This window comes from Gasterosteus aculeatus, chromosome 5, assembly GCF_964276395.1.
Source record: "Gasterosteus aculeatus chromosome 5, fGasAcu3.hap1.1, whole genome shotgun sequence".
Lineage (NCBI taxonomy): Eukaryota > Metazoa > Chordata > Actinopteri > Perciformes > Gasterosteidae > Gasterosteus > Gasterosteus aculeatus.
The window spans coordinates 16,735,690-16,756,614 of NC_135692.1; the positions used below are offsets into that span (position 1 = coordinate 16,735,690).

The following is a 20,925-nucleotide window of genomic DNA, read 5'->3' on the forward strand; positions in this document are numbered from 1 at the left end:
ACGCGTGTTGTTGTTGCTTATGAATGATGAGCATCGGGATGCTGTGCTGAGCCTCCGTGACGACACATGTCTGAATAAACCGAGGCACCGACAACCTCTCAGAGCATCAGCAGCTGTGATGTCACGTCTGTGGTTTTCACTCCTGCAGGTGGAGGTTTATAATGCACTCTCGTCCCTGGAGTTCCGCCCTCGTTGTGTATAACGGGACACTTTGGCATGAAGCTCAGATCACGCGTGTGCAAGCAGCGCCTCCGCTCCGACGCTGCTCGGCTGGTTCAGACCTGCCGGAGACGAGCTCAGGTGAGGCACCTGCAGAGAGACCTGTGCAGGAGACGGCCTCCTCCCTCCTCCCTCGCAGCGCCGGGCCGACAGCATGTACGAGGTCAAATCAGAACTCATGGCCTGGTTCCACTTCTCCATTTATTACATTATTTCCACTCGTTTAAGGAAGTTAGCGGCTCATTTTCTTTCACGAGAGCTCGTCTGCGCTGGAATAAGCCTGCTCCCAATAAAAAGGGAAAACGATGCTCTTTGCCAATCAGGACGGAGCTCCAGCTGCTGAAGCAGATCAGGACCCTTCACATCCTTTTAAAGACACAGGCAGCTTAAACACACACACACACACACACACACACAGGTGGCTGCCATGTCATTAGCGTATAATGGCGACTGGCTCCCAGCAGGCGGTTTCAAACACCTCACGGCCCAACAAGCACTACTGGGGAGGAAAAAATACTTTACAACACTGTGTCTCAACATAAGAGAGAAAAGTGCACGGATATCAACGTAGAATCAGAGCTGCAGCTGCCTTCTTACGGCTTAATTGGAAATGAACAAAATAAAGCGGTTTCAATATCTCGTGCTGAAAAAAACCCTTTTCTACTCAGCTGGAATTCCAACGCGACCGATAAAAACATTTGATAGCATGAGCTCTTCTAAACAAATTAGAGCCGACGGGATACCGCACGTTATTACAGATGTGTGAGAGCACGACAACGTGAGAGACACGGGGGCATCTGGGTGGGGTCGGCGGCGCACAGGTCGCGTGGCAGCGCACGACGCCGTGACGCGACGCACAAGAGAGCAGCACAACAACACCTCGTGCGGCGTGGGGAGGGAGAACACATGGCGGCGACTCCCTCGCACGAGTTCATGGAGGCAGGAGGGAGCAGACACGCAAGACGGATGCCGTGCGGCGCGCTGGCCCAGACGTGTGTGTGTGTGTGTGTGTGTGTGTGTGCGTGAGCGGCTGCTGTATTTCATTTCTCCACACTCATCTGGGCAGATGAGAGGCGCTGTGGCCTCTGAGGTCCAACTCTTGTCCGCCGGAGCTCCAGCTGCATGCTAACTACTAGCAGAGCTCTCTCTCTCTCTCTCTCTCATACCAGATGAGTACCCCCCCCCCCCCCTCCCAGGAACACACATTACTTCCTAATGCGTTCCCAATGGGTACATGAGGGAGCCATAATGCCCCCCCCCCCCCCCCCCCCCCGTTGTGTCGTCTGCACACAGCGGAGACTCGACTCGACCCACGAGAAGGACGTCAGAATGAAAACAAAGAGAACGTCGTCGCCATCGTCTCCATCCAGCTGACCCGGTTTTCCTCATCCTCCATTGAGAGCCTCTCCATGGCAACGGGGTCGGCGCGGCTTGTTGCTCGAGCGGTTGCTGACCCGGCTCGGCGGCGCCCCCCCCCAGCGGAGATCAGTCAGCGGGGCTTCGGCACCTTTAATTATTTGTGTAAGTGAAGTGAGTGGAAACTATGCGTCCAGCCTCCACCTGCAGTGGGTGGGGGCGGGGGGGCACAACACATGACAAGTACCGGTTCTGGCCCGGACTGTGCTGGTGGACTCAGCCTGCTGACATGCACATCGTCATTCCTGGATTACACGACCCCCCCCCCGTGGTGTAGCGTGACCCTCGCGTCTCCGCACGAGAAACACCAAAATACATCAACGGTTTCCCATCTGCTTGTGTTTGCGGAGGAGGCGGCTGGAGGCCGAGGAGATGCGGAGCGTCCTGAAATGTCAGCGTGAACAGAGACTTTGTTCCAAAACAGAACACGAGCCAAAAGGGGTCTGGAAGAAGAAAGAGGGCCGAGTCCTCCCCCCTCCACATACACACAGACACAGTCTGATTGATGGACGGAGGTCATGTGATGCTGGCTGGTTCTAGATGTTTTACAGAGAGAAAATATGAGCATTTGCATCTGAAGTTTGATGAAGTTTGGTAAAAGGTGCTCTGATAAAAGCACATTGAAAAGCTTTTCTCGTTTAATCTTGACCTAACGAACCTCAATCACAGCCGCATCGGATCATATCGGACCCGAACATTTCCAAACAGAGGTCTATTGATTAAGGTGGATGTTCCAAAATCCATATTTGTTGGGGTTTTGCATTTTGTGAGAAGGCTTCGCCGCAGCCATGTTCCCTCAGTGGCGCCGCACCAAGCTAACAGCACCATGAAATGCATTTTTATAACCTGAGTAACTAATTGGGTTATGGCTTCATAAACGTGATGACGGACATTTGGTTTCACCCCTAATTGCGTTTAGTTATCAATACGGCGACTGTTCCGCCTCAGCCTCAGCTCTCCTCCTGCTGTTTGAGAGGCGCCGATGGAGGACGAACAGAGTTGGAGACGACTCTTCAGAGGCGCTAATGTGCCGCTAAATGAAAGTCAAAGCAGTTGGCTTCACTTACTTCAGCGTCTGTCTGATTTAAAGCCGACACCTTCTCTCCGAAAGGAGGTGGATCGTTTAAGTGCTTCTGTGAGGATGAAGGACACGTCTCCTTGTCCCACATCCGGGTGGTCACCCTGCGACCTCGTCTTTCTGACACTCCCTTTTTCCAGCCACCCCCTTCTTCACCTCGGTATCTTCACCGCAGACTCCGTCCCGGTCAGCCTCTCATTACTTCCACCCACCAGAATGTGGAGCAGCTCCGCTTCATGCTAACAGAAACCACAGCGTGGAGAGCAGCCAGACCGGAGCGCTCGGGGCATGTCCAGCGTGGACGGACGGAGGCACTGAGGGTGTGGAGGGCTGACGGCTGCCTTTGAGTCCAGAACTCACAAATCAGAGGCCATCAATCATTCTGAGCCCATCACTCCCGATCCCCCTAACCGGGGATGGAGACAGAGGCGCGCCGATTGCTTGAGTGAATACAGATGTAAACTCTCACTTTGCTGGAGCGTTTCCCATCGCATGACAGTATTAAACAGTAAATGATGTGAAGCTAAAACTAAAGATGGTTTATTGTTATACTTATTAAAGGTTGCTGGTGGACTGCTAACATTCCCGGGTAGCGAGACCTACTTGTGCAGTATCCATGCCCCCCCCAAGGAGAGGGTGACAACACCTATATAGGAAAAATAATAGACTCTTCAACAATTGGTCCACGTGACATTTTAAAATGTGTGGAGGATATTTTAAACGTGACGTCTGTGACCATCAGCAGAAATCCATTCATTACTTGGTTGTGTGCTTCTATTTGTTCGGTGATGAAATCAACCAGGTATTTGCTGCTCGTGCCAAGAAATACATAACAATGAATAAAGAGGAGAAAGAGCTGGAATGACTCTTAAAAGGAGAAAAGGCTTGTATCCATTTTAAGAGAAATGTCAAAATTAGTTTAAGGTCCATATTAAAAAGGGAGAAGACTCGTTCGGTTGTCCAACAACCAAAATAAACCCAACGGGAGAATAATGGAGTTCAGCCCTCGAGTAGATTTATACACTGAGACAGATACAACGGGTTCAATTAACATGCACCTCGGTAAGAATTACTCCACACAATGATGTAACAAGAAACACAAGCTCATATTGTTATTAATAACGAGGTGAACTCTTACTTCTCGCCTGCTTTGTTCTGAGGGAAGGATTTTAAAGTCATAGCAGTAAATCCTTTACACATACAGGACAGGAGAAGTGGACTGTACCCTCATTAGGACTTTTCCTCCATTAGTGCCTTGAAGTTATTATATTATATTTTATTATATTATTTATTAAGAATAGAGATGGAACAGCCTCAAAGCCCCGACTGCTCTGCACCTCACATCCCATAAATCTGAAAAACGGAATTCTACATGAAGAATTGGGTTTTTCAGAGGTAAGGTACTGAGTACTGAGGGCTGACTGATGGCGAGGAATTAAAGCTGAAATGATTCCTCAAATGACTCTGTCACGTAAAACCAGCGAGACTCTGACCAGCGAGACTTTGACCAGCGAGACTTTGACCAGTGAGACTTTGACCAACGAGACTTTGACCAACGAGACTTTGACCAGTGAGACTTTGACCAGTGAGACTTTGACCAACGAGACTTTGACCAACGAGACTTTGACCAACAAGACTTTGACCAGTGAGACTTTGACCAGTGAGACTTTGATCAGCGAGACGATGACCAGCGAGACTCTGACCAGCAAGACTTTGACCAGCGAGACTTTGACCTGCGAGATGAGACTCTGACCAGCGAGACTTTGACCAACGAGACTCTGACCAGCGAGACTTTGACCAACGAGACTTTGACCAACGAGACTCTGACCAGCGAGACTTTGACCAACGAGACTCTGACCAGCGAGACTTTGACCAGCGAGACTTTGATCAGCGAGACTCTGACCAACGAGACTTTGACCAGCGAGACTTTGACCAGTGAGACTCTGACCAACGAGACTTTGACCAGCGAGACTCTGACCAGTGAGACTCTGACCAGTGAGACTTTGATCAGCGAGACTTTGACCAACGAGACTTTGATCAGCGAGACTTTGACCAACGAGACTTTGATCAGCGAGACTTTGACCAGCGAGACTTTGATCAGTGAGACTCTGACCAGTGAGACTTTGATCAGCGAGACTTTGACCAACGAGACTTTGATCAGCGAGACTTTGACCAGCGAGACTCTGATCAGTGAGACTTTGATCAGCGAGACTTTGACCAGCGAGACTCTGACCAGTGAAACTTTGACCAGCGAGACTTTGACCAGTGAGACTCTGACCAGTGAGACTTTGATCAGCGAGACTTTGACCAACGAGACTTTGACCAGTGAGACTCTGACCAGCGAGACTTTGACCAACGAGACTTTGATCAGCGAGACTTTGACCAGCGAGACTCTGATCAGTGAGACTTTGATCAGCGAGACTTTGACCAGTGAGATTCTGACCAGCGAGACTTTGACCAGAGAGACTCTGACCAGCGTTAGCTCCCAAGTTCAGTGCCATGGTAATAATGTAAATGGTCAAATTAAAAAACAACTTGTGTAAGTAAACTGAGGCTCAAGACAACAATAGTATTTCTGTATGCCTCTGATGCAAAGACCTTTACAAAGAATAGATTAGAATTAGAATGACACTCGTCCAGTGAAGTTCGCTGTAATGAATTTGGTCTCGGGCCTCATTGTCAAACTGAATCCAAAGAGGTGATTGAATTAAAGGAACAAAACAGAACAAAACCCAGTGCAGTCACAGAGTGAATCAGAAACCACAATATTCAAATGAATAGAAGCCTGACAACACACCTGCTTCCTCAGTTACCTGTTCAGTGTCGTACAAGATATCTCCCGAAATTCTCCAAGTCCTGTGTTCATAGTCCAGCGTAATTCTGCCATTTTGTCTCTACGTCTTTAATACATTGAGCTCAGTGATTAGTAGAGACCGAGACCAGAACCTCCATACCTCTGTACCCCCCCCCCCTTCCCCCATCGAACTGATGTCTTCGTTTCTGCCCGTTGCCACCTTGTTCACTACTACGCAACACAACAATGCAATGACTGAAGAGAAAAACTGTTCGGGAACGCTTTCAAGATTCTGTTTCTGCACGATGCCAAAGCTTTAACGCCGTAACGTGTGTTCAACTCTCCTCGTTAAAGTCTCCTCGTCAGCTGAGAGGTGTTGCTTATGATCCCACAGTCATAACATGTCCGTTTGCATAAAGGTTAATAAGCACATTAAAGCAAGGGCACTCATTTGGAGTATTGTGTATCGTGAATAAATATTGTGCACGCAAAACTGGATAATGTGTTGGGAAAATATCGTGGAAAATATTAGCAAATCGGAAAATGTTACAGGTAGTTGGAATACGAGAGATATTGTAACAATATAATGCATTCTGAGCTTGTGATGACAAATCCTCCAGAACAACACAAAGTCTTTCACACACACACACACACACACACACACACGGTGAGGATTGTTTCACTAATGAGCTGGTTTGGCTGCAGCTGAGTTATGGGCATGAGCGCATGGTGGGACCGAACCCCAATGCAGCCTGGGAGAGCGTGCAGAGAGCGCCTCACGCCGCCGCCGCCTGCCAAGCTTCTGTTCCGACTGATTTATCCTCCGACGCGTCGACCGGCGAGACGGAGCGGTGAACCCGGCCATGTGCACTTTGCAGGAAGTAGTCACATCCTTGACCTCCGGCCGAGGGGATTTGAATTTGCAGGTACTTTTTCGGATTAACACATTTTTGGAGTGGGATTTCTAAGGTGGCAACTGGGAGCCGTGGCTGCGTCAACTCCCATGATGCACCACTAAAAGGAAAATATAATTAACATCCTTCAACAAAATCACCTGTTGTGAAAAATGTAGTTTGAGTATCACAGCAAAGTACACTAGTAGTAAATATGCAAGGGAATAATATATATAATATATATATATATATATGTATTATTCTGTAAACTCCCGTAATGGCCAAAGCCCTCGATCCCGATACAGGACGATTCCTACATTTGACATGGATACACAGTGTATCACAATAAAAAGGTGTGTGAGTAAATGGTCTCAATAACCTCACAATCGTGTTTGAATCACACTTAAATTAAACCAATTGAAAAGTCTGTACATCTGTACAAAATAAGACCTGAGGCATTTGCATATCATTTGCACATCAGACAGGATACCTGACAGCATGCTGGTGTGCAAAGGCCACGCTGGAGTCAGAGGTGAGGCGAGGGGTTATAAATCTTCAACCACATCAGAAATTATCCATTCAATTTACAGCTCAGTAAAAGCAGGTGTGTGGCTCTTTAGATGTCTTTCACACAGGCCGATCACAGACGTGGAACTAAATCTAAACTACACGGAGACATATGTCCTATAATGAATTATTTCTTTCCTTTTAAAGGGGTTCATGTTACCGGCCGCAAGTGCAAACTTCACAACAGGTAAATAGAGCGATGGAAAAAGCGAAGCCCCAAGCAACCAATTTATCACTTTAATGAGTTTGTGTGATTTACAGGAAAAATAACTCAAATTCATAAATGCACGAATGAGCCTGCGGCTGTAAAAGAGAAGAAAAGCAAGAGCTAACTTTCCTCACCGGGACTTGAAGAATTCACACATGTGAGAGCGATTAATCCGCCTGACGATTTATTCTCTTCTCAAAGAACATTCAGGTACGACTGAATAAAGTCACATAAAGTGCAGGACGCTCACAGCTTCTCCATCCTGCAGAATTAAAAATAAAAACATGGTGTTCGCCCGTCTCTGATCAATGAGGCTGTCTGTCTGTCCTCGTCTCAAACATCCATGCCATCAACGTTGAGCTTGACGGGTCCTCAGCTCAGAGAAAAACAAGGTTTAAACATTTCAGCCATCAGGAAGTGAACCTGGTCGCCGTGATGTCGGCCATCGGTTGTTTTTTTACAGCCCGTGAGCCCAAGTGACCTCATTTGGACGGACAATCACAACACACTGGGTGGCGTGTTGACATGTGGAAGCCCCCAGACGGCACGCTGGGTCCACGTCGATACGCTCACAGCGACTCAGCGCGTTACGGGAGCTCGCTCCTTTAGATGGAACCAACAAATTGAATCAGTGAGAAAGCCGATAAGCTTTGCGGGGCGGGGGTGTGTGTGTCCCCCCCCCAGGCCGATCCCGGTGAACGCATGAAGGCCACGTCAGTGGACGGGGGCAGGTGGTGGAGCTGTTTGTTGTCACAGGTGGGGCAGAGCTGAGGTTGTGGGCCCAGCTGGAGGAACCAGCGGTGTTCAGAATGGAGCCCCATCCGGGCCAAGTGGACATGTTTACATGTTACTGTAGTACAGTGACTCCACTTTACATTCACATATAATTACAAAGAGTTGTTGTGTGAAGAATCCATTAAAACAATGATTTGCTTTGGGCTGAATGCTAACATTAGCACGGTAACACGCGGCTACAATGATCACAGCCCCTTAGTGTAGAGTAATAGCATGATGAATGTTCTCCTCTTGGTAAACTAAAGTACTTCTTATGATGCATCTTCTTGGGCAACGTGATCTCCAAAACCTGTTGGTAAACATGTACACGAAAATCTTGAACATACAAATTGGTAACAATACATAGGAACTGGCGGCGGTTAACCACGGCCCTTGAGTGAACAACATGGCGGACCATGTCGGATTCTTGAGTGAACGTCTCTCCGCCATGTTGGATTTTTTGAGGGGGTTAGGGTTAGTATTCTATTCTTACAACTTAACATTGATTTCTCGTTAAAAACGCAATCATAACACGTTTATTTGACATGGTTAGACTTCACAAAGTGTGTTTACGGGGCGCAGGTTCCCGTTCACTCTGAACAGGGTGACGTCATCAGTTGCAGTCCGTATTTATCTAGTATGCATCACTACGAATTTGTATGTTCAAGATTTTCGTATCCATTTTTACGAACAGGTTTTGGAGATCAGGCTGTCTTGGGACTATGAACACCTGAAGCCGCTGACTGCTGGCAGAGGCCGTGGTTTCACGCCGTCCACCAGCTAGTTCTCACTCCTCCGTCTCGTCTTTCCCGCAGCCAAACTCCTGGTGGGCGGAGGCTCGTCAATCCGAGTCTTTATCGTTGTTTCCTCATCCTCTTTTTCACTAAAATGACCAAACACCCACTTTCCAAAGGCGGTTTCAAAGTGGGAAGATGATTTCCCTTAAATTCTGTTTTTAACTTGACCGGCTGTCGAGTGTCTCGGTTCACAAAGTTTCTCTTTGTTTGTCATCCAGCTGCAGAAAGTCCCGCAGTAAGTCTCCTCTTACTGGGCTTCTGGTCAGAACCGGCCCAACTCTTGTATCCCACTTTTGATGTTTTCCAGAACAAATAACCATTATCTGTTTTCTGGCCCGGTTCCTTCCATTTGTCATCACTGTGGCCGTCAGAGGAAGGTCAATTTTTACAATCTGATCATGAAAAGCATGAACGAGCCAAGACGCCAACACCAAAAAAAGGTATATGTCCTAAAAGTGCTGACTAGACTAAAAAAAGCAAGTGGAAACCGTGGAAAAAAAGGAAATGGCTGGAAACATTTAAAAGCCATTCTCCGCCACTGCAATTGACAAATTAACTCCAGAGAGCTTTGTAGGAGTAAATATGAGAAGGGAAAAGGAGATTGTGGAGGAAAATAAAAAGCTGACCTTTAAAAAAATGCGTCTTTCTCATGCTGCATAAATTTAGCTCTCATGATGTACAACAACCAGAGTGAGCTATCCGTGGTTTTATTCCCCTTAATGTTCAGCTTAATGTTAAGTCCTCAGATGGCTAATGTCCGCCAGTCATCAATAAACGTAACGTCAAATCCTAATTCAATGATTGGATTTGAGTGTTTTGTGGGGACGCCACCCAAACGCCTGTACAATGCATTGGACATTCAGGGAGAAGAATTGTTTTTCTGCACTGCCGTGGACGGGAATCAAACACAGCACAATGGTTGACAACATCAATTTGTTCTATTAGTAAGTAAGTAACGTTAGCTAGTTAACGTTAGCCAGTTAACGTTAGCAGCTCAGTGCTACTAAGTGATGGCGTTAACGATGTGGCAGTTACACACAGTTACATGTCAGACATTTCAGCGCTGTGCAGCACATAAATAGATATTGTGTGAAGACAAAGAAATAACCTTAACGTCATGTGTTGGATGTAATCTGGCAAAATGTATTATTTGGTGGGAAACTGGAGAATCACCGAGGATAATGTCTCCCCTTCATAGACTATTAATACAGCCTGTGGTAAGAGTCAAATCAATAGGGATGTAAATCATAACACCTGCTGGCTGATTGCGTTCTGGTGAAACCTCCAATGATTACAGGAGGCTGCGTTGAGATGGGACTTTGTCCCCGGCGCCATCGGTCAGTCATTCGTCGGTACAGAAGGACCTCATTAGAATTTGGTTGCATGAATGCAGGAAAGAGCTGCTGCTCCTTTTAGTGAACCCTAAGAGGAGCAGCTTCTCCTGCCCGTGTAGGAGGACCATGTCTTAAACTCGGCAGAGAGGGAGCGCGAAGCCCGGACGTCCTCGCTGATGATAGTGGAGGAAATGAGCACGTCGTAGTCAGATCATGGAGTTCTCCACCTCGTGCTGAGACCTGAACTCTCGCCCCTCAGAACGCCGCCAGCGGGAATCGGAAACTTTGTGTTTGACATTCAGAGACCAAACCCGAGCTGGACGCCGCCGATATTTATAGTTCTGCTGGAACCAGATTTGTTGAAGCAGAAATATTTCCAAGAGTTTCTGAGAGGCTGAAGTTTGGTGGATGAAACCCGGCTGAAGCTGAAGAACGAAGTGACACACGGGGGTTTCACTGCTGTGACCACGGAACCAAGTGGTCTGAAAACACGGCCACACTTTGGTTTTACCTATTTGTAAACAGAACACACAACATACAGAAACACACAAAACACACACAACACTTAGTAGTTGTTTCTGAAGGAAACATGAGACACAGTTAGATTAATGGAACCTCATGGATGCTGATGAACGATTTAATGCTCAATCCTTCTCTCTCACTCAAGTATTGAGATTTAAACAATAACATCTTGAATGAAGCTTATTCTCATAAAAATCAGGTAACAAGGGTCTAATCCTCTGTAATCCACAGAAACAAAAAGAACAAAGACAAGAGAGACAATTGTACATCTGGTTCCAGATATCATCAGCTAAAGAACCTGTGAGGACACCAGTCTAGTCTAGTTCATGGGAACCAGTCTCAGATTAGTCCCTATCCTCTAAAGACCTCCGTATCATAGAATGTGGTCTATTTCTACATAGTTCCTCCTAAAGCTCACCATTAGTGCCACAGGGTGGGATTCTAGGGAAACCAGAAGAAACCACATGACATCACGAAGGTTCACTATTCAGCTCGGACTCCAGTGGGGCCACCAGCAGAGACCAGTCCACTGTGGACAGACCCAAGTCCTCCAGCAGGGACCAGTCCACTAAGGACAGACCAGATCCTTCAGCAGAGACCAGTCCACTGTGGACAGAACCAGATCCTGAAGGCAGCACGGTGGACCTGAAGCCATCACAGTGAACCTGAAGGCAGCACGGTGGACCTTAAGCCATCACAGTGAACCTGAAGGCAGCACGGTGGACCTGAAGCCATCACAGTGACCCTGAAGGCAGCACGGTGGACCTGAAGTCGCTATCTGGCAGCTGAACCGCGGTGAAGCGAACCCAGCAGCTGCTGAGCAGCCGACCGGTTTCGTACTGCAGAGCTGCTTGTTTGCTTGCTTTTTAGGAAAAAAAACTCCCAACACGGGAAAAAGACGCACAACATGCATGCAACTGCTCATAGACACACACAAACATGTACACATACATGTACACACTCAAACACACACACACGCTGCGCAGATGGCAACGCACACAAACATGCTCATGCACGCACAGGAAACAAATGTGGGAAAGGGACACGGCCGGATTTACCACCAGGGCTTCCTGAGGGGCCCTCGGGGGCCCCGGTCACAGTGGTGACTAGAACACGGCACCACAATGTGTGTATTTAGTTCACTCATTACATCACACGTTAAAGAGAGCCATGCTGGGTGTCTACACGTGAGCGGGGTCGTTTCCCTCGGCCAGTTTCAATCACAATCACATTATTTATTTGCACCGTACGTATTTGAATTCAGGTTCAGGGTTGTAGTCCAGATACCAGACATGTATATACAAATATATACACGTGAATGTGTTTTAGAAAGAGGCCCCTCACCCTGCAAAGACATACTTGGAATATAATTGGCTACCTCAGTTCACCTTTTCTGAGACGCTGACCATGACCAAGTTTTATAATTAGATAATGTCCTTCTTTTTTTTTTTAAATTCTGTCCGCATTTCACACCCCAAAATCTTTCTGGCCCCTTTCATGTTGGCTCTGTGTCGGATCGTTTGATCAGAGCTGAACATTGTGCTCATGGATTTTTTTGGGATCATTTTTATTGGGAACAAATCATTTTATTTTTCCTGGAAACAAGTCCATTCGTTTTGGGTGCACCTTTTTTTGCCGAGACCCCCGTTAACCCACCACACGGAACACCAGCGGACTTACATTTGTTCACTTTTAAAAAATGCAGTCAGGTTCATAAACATAAAAACGTGCTCTTAGACACCCAGAGGAATTTACTGTGCGGACCCCCTCTGTGCTCCAACCAGAAGAGTAAAACCATCCAGTCATTTCGTACCCGTCGCCCTCTGACACTGCAGATTTTGCAAAGGTGTCAAATGGCTCACATTGCTTGGTTTCCTGCAGTCACACCAGAACAACCGAAGGAGCAGTTTCATGACGGAGCGACCCGGAGAAACCTGACTGAAAACTAAAGTGACATAAATGTCTGTTTTTTTTAGTTACAATCTCGTTAAGCTGCGAGGACATGTGACTCTAGGACATCTTGGTCTCCCGAGAACCACTGCCAGCACGTTTGGATCTGACTTTTATGGTGCCCAGAGATTAAACATTGTATTGCATTCCAACATGTACTTGTTGTACATCAATAAACCCTTTTCATTGTGATAACAACATAGCTACTTATGTGCCGACTCTTCGCGTTCATGTTCAGAGCATACATTATATTACATTATATTACATTTCAACCATCGGGTACAAACTCAGAAGAACAAGAAACAAGAAAGTGCAATTTCATCAAATAAGCCGATGTACAACTTGCTGTAGATAAGAACCATTATAAGTCCAATGTAAGTGCTCCAGTTAGTTAGTGTGTTAGTGGAGGTAGAGTCTGAAGAGGTGTGTCTTTAGTCTGAAGATGTGAAGGCTCTCTGTGGTCCTGATGTCTTCAGAGACCTCCTTCCACCATTTAGGAGCAGGACAGCAAAGAGTGGAGATCTAGTCGAGTGTTTTGCTCTCAGTGAGGAGGAACAAGCAGTTTATCACATGCAGAGCGGAGAGTGCGGGTCGGGATGTTGGGTTGGACCAGGTCCTGGATGTAAGCTGGACCCCATCCATTCACAGCATGGTACCTGAGCACCAGTGGTTAGAACTGGATGAGCCGCCGGTACCAGTGAAGAGAGCGGAGGAGTGGAGGAGTGAGGGAGAACTTAGGAAGGTTAAAGACCAGTGGAGCTGCTGCATTCTGGATGAGCTGCAGAGGTGGAATGGAGGTAGCAGGAGACCTGCAGGAGGGAGTTGCAGTAGTCCAGGTGGAGATGACAAGGGCCCAGAGTGCCGCCACCTGAGTGTCCGAGTGAGGGAAGGAGAGAATTAGTCGGGTCAGCCTGACTGGTGGGGGTCAAGGCGGAGACAGGAGTTTGTTAAAGATTGCACATTTAAGCGTTTTGGAGAAAAGGTCTGTAGTTGTTTTCTTCAGACCGCGTTGGGTTTTGTGATGCGTGATGTTTATTACAACCTTCCTTCAGTACTGATTATACCCAACAATCAGACTTTCTAAAGGTGCATTGGCTCTGACCGGTCCACTCTCCTTCTTCGTACCTTCAGGGTGGGTCAACACCCTCCTGACCCGGCACACAACAAAACACCAGCAGGACCGAGGAGTCAAGCAGACTTGAAGCCCGAAGGCCCGAAGCCCGGGTCCCGTTTCCATCGGCCCAGATCTAATTGTGGCTCCAGGAGAAAGACACAGCCTGTAAGAGCCTTTTCTCCACAGCAGCACAGGTGGACGGTCGATGGAAGTCCACGTCCGAAACCCGAGACCCATGAATGGAGCATAGAAGCAGTTATTAAGTGAGAACTCTCTAAAGAGTGCGAGGGTGGGAATAAGGGATTTCTGGTCACCTCTTTGAAAGAGGCACAAAGGAGGGAGAGTGTTGGGATTTGTTGTTAGAAGGAGATCCTATTAATCTATATAACTGAACTCAGAGTTCCAAGAATCATTTCCTTCCTTCTGAAACCAGCTTTTCAACAACCGACAGGCCGTCACTACCAGTGCTGATGCCACAAACAACTATTCTTTGTTGTTGATTAATCTGCCAGTTTTTTGGACAGTTGAATGATGATCGGTTTGGTTTTTTAAAATTTCAGGAAATAGTAGGAAAAGGAAAAGGCCCGTCATCTCTCGAAGCAGATCAACAGTCTGCATCCCACAGATATTTGGTTGCGGCGTCACATCAGAGAAAGAAAAGCAGTAAGACAATTCAGAGATGACCAAATGTCAAACTAGTTTTGAACTTCTATTGGATCTCCAATATTATGTAGTAGACATTAGTAGTCATTTATTACCAAGATATTCGATTAGAGTGCCATCATGCACCAGAGCCCAATAAACCACCTGCATGTATGTACACACACACACACACAGTCCGACCTGCGCTCACCTGTCCGTGTGACACCATGTGATGCTGGAGGGAGGTGTTAATCTTTAGTTATGCAGAGACAGCTGGGCGGCTCATTCCAGCAGCCGCCTGTCCAGCTACCGCCGGCTCCTCGGAGAGCTCTTCCCCTCAGGTGCACACATTCCTGTGACTGGTCCAGCGTTTCCTTCTGACACACACAAACAGGAAGGTAGGAATCCACCTGTGACATCTATTGTTTGTTACGTAATATCAGTCTGTTGAATTCAATGTCAACATGTATATGTGGATATATGATATATATCTAAAACATTTGTGTAATATATATTGTATGAGGCATGGTGGCCTTTTTTAAGGATTTGTATACTAGTTTAAATGCACTGGAATATAATTGTGTTCTTAAAAATAAACCAAAAGCAAACTGTCCATTCAGAGGATTAGTTGCTCTTTGCTCACGCTGAGCTGAAACCAATGGGAGTAAAAGTAAAAGTTACAATTTGTAATCTCAGCAGTAATTCAACACCAGAAAAACAAAACAAGATGCAGCCCGAGTGATAAGCAATGTGCAAATCATGAAAACTGCCTCTCAAGAAAACTACCACAGGCCGTTTTCAGCAGACAGAAAACTATGTGCAATATTATTGTGTTTATGAATGTCTGTTGGGTAAAGAAGACTCAACATCAACAGATTCTGTTTCATAAATACAACACTATTAATCTTGAACAGTAAATGACGCAATCATGCACGTTGGTCTTGAAGGAAATTCTACTACAGCGGCACACTGTTTAAAATCAACAATTAACCATGCAGACAGAAGAACGTAACACGGTACTTTGGAAGTAGCCATCGGAATTTCTTTAATGACATTTAAAATATAGTTCTTAGTTTTAGTTAACAGACACTTTAAGTTGCCTCATATTTTGAGTAATTACTGTAACAAGCCTCTAATATAACAACTATTTAAAATATATTGAATTTTCTGTTTGCCAGCAATGGAAAGTAAAGGCCCAAAATTAGAAGCCAATTCCTCAAAAGGGTTGCCGATTGGCAAGTACGGACTGTATAAGAAGAAGACGTCTCCCATTAGTTTGTGGACTGATGTCCGGAAGGAAAACCATGAAAAAGACATTTTTAGGCCACCAGACAATTCCCTGGTCAATCACTGTGGCCCGCCCTAAAACCCCCCCTCTTTATGTTCTATTTGGACCATAATTTACTAAATGAACATCATGCTGTACTGAAGAAGACCCGAAACTAGACATTAAGACCATAAACCTATGTTTACAATGTTTACTGAGGGAATAAAGAGTAGGATTGAGGGTTATTTTCTCATAGTCGTCTATGGGACCAGAGGAGTCGCCCCCTATTGGTTACTACAGAAGATGCAGCTTTAACACTTGAAGTGTTGGCTTCACTTACTGTACTAAATGCACAGTAGAGATCTATCTCTGGGAGGTTAAATCCTGCATCTGGTTTCAAGTTCTTCCTCCTTAAAAGAAACATTGAGCTATTTCTGATGCAGCAAACTAAAACCAAACACCGGCGCTGTGGTCCACTTGGCTCTTTGAAGTTTGGATAAACCATTAACCTTCAGATACAAATCGTTACTAAATCACATAGAAACGTGCCCTCTGGTCTTCGAACGACGTCCAGTGCAGATGAACGTCTACAGATCCAACTACTAGTTTGTAGAAATACTCCTCAAACAAGTGGAGATGTCTCAACACGCATTCACAAGGTTAAGTGACTCCACAGGACGGAAACATGTCTGCAGCGTGGAGGTTCTGAAGGTCACCGGAGGTGGCAGAGAGCTCCAGGGCAGAGCTGAGACAAGCCACCCATGCACACGGTTCTGTCCCAGTAAACCACAGATGGGTGGCACAATGTCATTTGCAGTAAGTGAGCATGTAATGGAGTTGTAAGTGCCCCGGGCCGGAGAGGGATCACGCCAAGTTGCTCCCAGAGTTCATCCATCGATTGTCATTCAGTAAGACTTGAGATTTTCCTTTTTTCATGAAAAAACAAAAAATAATACCTCAAAAATATTGAGTCTGGTCTCGTGGCGAGTGGAAAGTTAACGCCAGAGGTCGGAGAGTGCTGTGGTTGCAGGAGGTTGTTTTGTACACAGAGCTGCTTGTTTCAGGTCATAAGTGGTTGTGGAGAAAACAGCTCAACACAACACAAGGACCCATCGGGGCCAAAACACACACTGTTTCATCGGCTGTTTGATGCTCAGCAGGACCGACAAGAGATTCCCTCGGATCCCAGTAGAATGCCAAAGATTTGGGTTATTAGTAGAGACCTCAAAGCAGGATCTCTTTTGTGCCAGTGAGGAAGTAAAGATACAACGTATTGACCTTCTGCAGGTCAGAAGGAAGATTTGAAAGCTACACTCAGCATCTCTTGGCTTTCCAGAAGGCCACTGCCTTGTTCCTCCCGTCGTCCGTGTCGGGGCAACAGGAAGGATCATGGGAAGCTAATAGGACGTTGTGCCTATGACCTCATGGAGAGAGCTCCACAGTCTGGCAGAGAGGAGGCAGGTTGTGGCCAGGAGAAAGTGGTCTGAGTTCACTCAGTCAGATAGCGCCGATTCAGAGCCCATTTGTTTTAGGTGGAGAGGATGCTCTCAGCGGTTTGGCTGTGATTGATCTTTCCTCCGCCCGCGATCGAACCATCACACCACTCCAGTTTCCACATTTTCTTTCCCCTGGCTAACGGAGACCAGTTGAGTCCTGTGGTATGTCCTCTGCTGGCCCTCTGACAGTTTCCCGACCTCCACCCAGAACAAAAAAAAGGTCTCAGGCCGTTGCTTCGGACATCAGCAAACCTGTGTGTGTTTACAGGAAGCGTAGCATCACTTATCCAACTGTGGCACGGTAACAGAGTCTTTGTTTAAATACAATTATAGGGGGACGTCCGTCTCTGCCGGCCCTGTTTAGCCTCACGATACAACTACTAACCCTACTTTTAAATATCAAAATGGAATTTTGTAAAAGTCAGAAGACTTGCATTAAATGCAAAGTTGAGATAGTTCTGAGACTGTTACAGGTGCGAGGGGGGGACTTGTCGGACTTATAAGAAGTAACACAACAAGAATTGTTGGAGGTTGGAGATTTTCAGTGATCAGCCAATGTTTGTGACACATGGAAAACTCTGCTGCGTAAATGGTGTCCAGAAAAAAGATAATCGGAAAATGGTCTCTAAGTGGTTTAGGTGGAAGTCTGTTTTGTGTTGCAGGGCAACAGGAAAGTACTAAATATACTAAATACTGGGCCATGATGATGTATTCTACTCACTTGTTTTCTCATATATCGATATGTATTTACCGCACTGGCGAATAAAACTTCTAAATGTTCTCCCTTGTCTTCCCTACAGACTCTATGAGATGCATAAACAACTCATACCAGTGAGACCCACCGACAACTTCCCTGTGAAGGCCCACGATGGACCTCAGCCCAAGAAATACCGCTATGTGCGCAAAGAGGGCAGCTGTAACGTGGTGTTTCGCCACGTTCCTGAGGAGTGGTTGCTGTTTGTGACGGACATCTTCACCACCTTGGTGGAGATCCGGTGGAGGGTGATGTTCCTTATCTTCGCCCTGTCTTACATCCTGTCTTGGCTTTTCTTTGGCATCCTGTACTGGGTCATGGCTCTTGCTCACGGTGACACCAGGAACGTCACGAGTGAGCCCTGCATGTACGAGGTGCGCAGCTTCACGGCCGCTTTCCTCTTCTCGCTGGAGACCCAGACGACCATCGGCTACGGTTACAGAGGGATGTCCGAGAACTGCATGATCGCCATCATCATCGTCACCATACAAGACGTCATCAGCTGCTTCATTGACACCTTCGTCATCGGCATCGTCGTCGCCAAAATGGCCTCGGCCCGGAAGAGGGCGCAGACCGTAGGCTTCAGCAACTGCGCCGTTATCAATCTTCGCGATAGCTACCTGTGTCTTTCCTGGAGGGTCGGGGACTTCCGCAGGCACCACCTGGTGGAGGGCACGGCCCGCGCCCAGATCGTCCACTCCACGGTGCACGCAACAGGGAAAATGGATGTGACCTACGAAGACCTGGTGATCCAGCAGAGGGACGTCATCCTGGTCACGCCTACCACCGTGTTCCACAGGATCGAGACTGGCAGCCCGCTGTACAACATGAGCTTGGTAGATCTGCGGAAAGCGGACTTCGAGTTAGTGGTGTCCTTCACCTACACAGACGACTCCTCCGGTATGTTGCATCAGTCCCGCACATCGTACACCCCAGCTGAGATCCTCTGGGGTCAGCTGTTCCAGGAAATGATCAGGGTGAGTAGGAGGCACTACAGGGTGGACTACACCTTGTTCAATCACACTGCCAAGGTGCTGGTGCCCGAGGTCAGCGCCGAGGAGTACGAGCACAAGAAGCAGTGGCGGCCCTCGCCCCGGCATACGCCGCGACATTCACCCAGATCTTCCCCGCGACCTTCTCCCAGATCTTCCCAGCGGAATTCACCCACATCTTCTACACGCCAATCTCCAAAGTCACAGCAGCGGAACCATTATGAAAATCTCCTGAAACCCCCAATGGTAACTGTGGAACTTGTCAACGACAGCCATAAACCACCCGAATCGACCTCCTCGGGAGACCCTCAACATCAAGACAGGTTGACTCTGCCAAATGACCTCACAAATCTAGTAATATGAGAAGCAGAACCATGAAGTTTGAGGCCAACATTCATTAAGAAGTTCTGACTGCTGAAGAGAAATATTGACGATGCTACTGAATCTCATTTACGGAATGAAAAAGATAAGGGTTCTGGTTTTTGTTGGTTAGCATCTGATCTTTTTGAAGTGACACTTCTCCTATAATCTGTCTTCTGAGTATCAAAGACTGAACCTTTGTGGGCTTGAATAATGGCGTCTTCATTCATTCCAACGAGAGCTGCTCGTCCAGCACGTAGAATACATAGGCTAGCCGTAGCCCGGGGATTGTTCACAATGTGTAGCCGGCTAGCAAGAACGCTACCAAAGAAGTAGCCGACCAATGACCTACATGAACTTGTGATCATCGCCTTACAGACCATAGACGCACCTTGTATGTCTGCATTTAAAAGCTCCACCTTCTTGTGCAAAAGACGGAAAACACTTTAATATTTTTACATCACATTACAGGTCATTTAGCTGCCGCTTTTATCCAAAGCGACTTACATTACATTTTTAACCAATGGCTTTTTTTACATTTTGCCCGGGGAGAAATTAGGGGTTAGGTGTCTTGCTCAGGGACTCTTCGACATGGAACATGGGGCAGCCAGGACTCCAACCACCAACCTTGGTGTTCCCATCACACCCCCTCTACCCCTGCACCACAACGACTCCATAACATATTATACATTACCATATTAACACAGTAACACATTTTAACATATTAGACCATCCGTGACACCGCAAGCTCTTAACATGCTAGCATGTTGGCGTTTAGCGGATGTGTTGTTTACCACCTTAGTATGGCTTGCAAACATTAACCAACATTAAAAACAAAGTGTAGCTGAGGCTGATGCGAATTCATTCGCAGGTATTTAGTCAGAAACCCGAAGTTGAGTCATGATTACGCAACTTGGTATCCATCACTAGGGCGGTGCGGTTCTCCATAGAAATCCAACTTCAGCTCAGCTTCAGAATGCGATGGAACGTCATGTGCGAGGATACGAACAGATCATGTCATGAAGTTACAGGAGTGTGTGAGAAGTTTGTTCAGATGTTCTGCCACCTTTCAAGCCCACAGGGACTCTGTAGTTGCTACACAGGATATAAATGGTTGTTTGTGTCAACATGAATACAACATACTATGAAATATAGACACAGTTAAATGAGTCTTAGTAGAATACTCAGAATGAGGTGGTTGTGGATTTGAGGGTAAATAGTTTATAGTGTAGAGGCTGAAAGAAAAGTTGCTTTTTACTTTAAGTAGTGCTTGTGGGGTAATTGTTTTATTCACTGTTTATTAACTGAGTTCAAATTGTAAAATGAACTTTAAATCTTAATCTACAAGCCAGCGTGGCTCCAGAACGGTTACTAAAATGGACTTTGTGGTGGGATTTTCTTGTAAATTGTTGATATTATTTTTTTAGGGTTGTGTGAATGGAAAGGTAAAAACTTTTTTACTGGTTTCTACGTCTTATCCTTCATGTTACGTTATTTTCATTAAATAAATAAAGTTTAAAGTAAAAAAATGTCCGGGCAGTATATCTATTTATTGATATTGATTTATTGAAGTTTGTGGTAGACGGGTCTCATTTGAGGGAGGTTCACACTAAGACAACTTATTGACTTTGGACAAATATGATTTTACTTTCTCTTCTGAACACAAGAATATTCAGATCTGTTGTGACAAATTGACCAAATGATTTTCAAATGTGTCCCATTTAGCAGATGTGATGGAACAGCATTGA

The 20,925-nt window shown here is 46.4% G+C and overlaps 1 protein-coding gene across 1 annotated transcript; it reads left to right on the forward strand.

Annotated features, from left to right (window-relative positions):
• Nucleotides 1-14,571: 14,571 nt before the first annotated feature.
• Nucleotides 14,572-20,710, forward strand: kcnj16a (potassium inwardly rectifying channel subfamily J member 16a). Its single transcript, XM_040177432.2, has 2 exons — nucleotides 14,572-14,706; nucleotides 17,872-20,710. Exon 2 carries the CDS (start codon nucleotides 17,882-17,884, stop codon nucleotides 19,178-19,180), a length of 1,299 nt encoding a protein of 432 aa, XP_040033366.1. The 5' UTR covers nucleotides 14,572-14,706; nucleotides 17,872-17,881; the 3' UTR covers nucleotides 19,181-20,710.
• The last annotated feature ends 215 nt before the right edge of the window (nucleotides 20,711-20,925 follow it).

Excerpts from the sequence above, each read along its gene's own strand:
- kcnj16a (XM_040177432.2), top strand. The coding sequence starts at position 17,882 with ATGCATAAACAACTCATACCAGTGAGACCCACCGACAACTTCCCTGTG.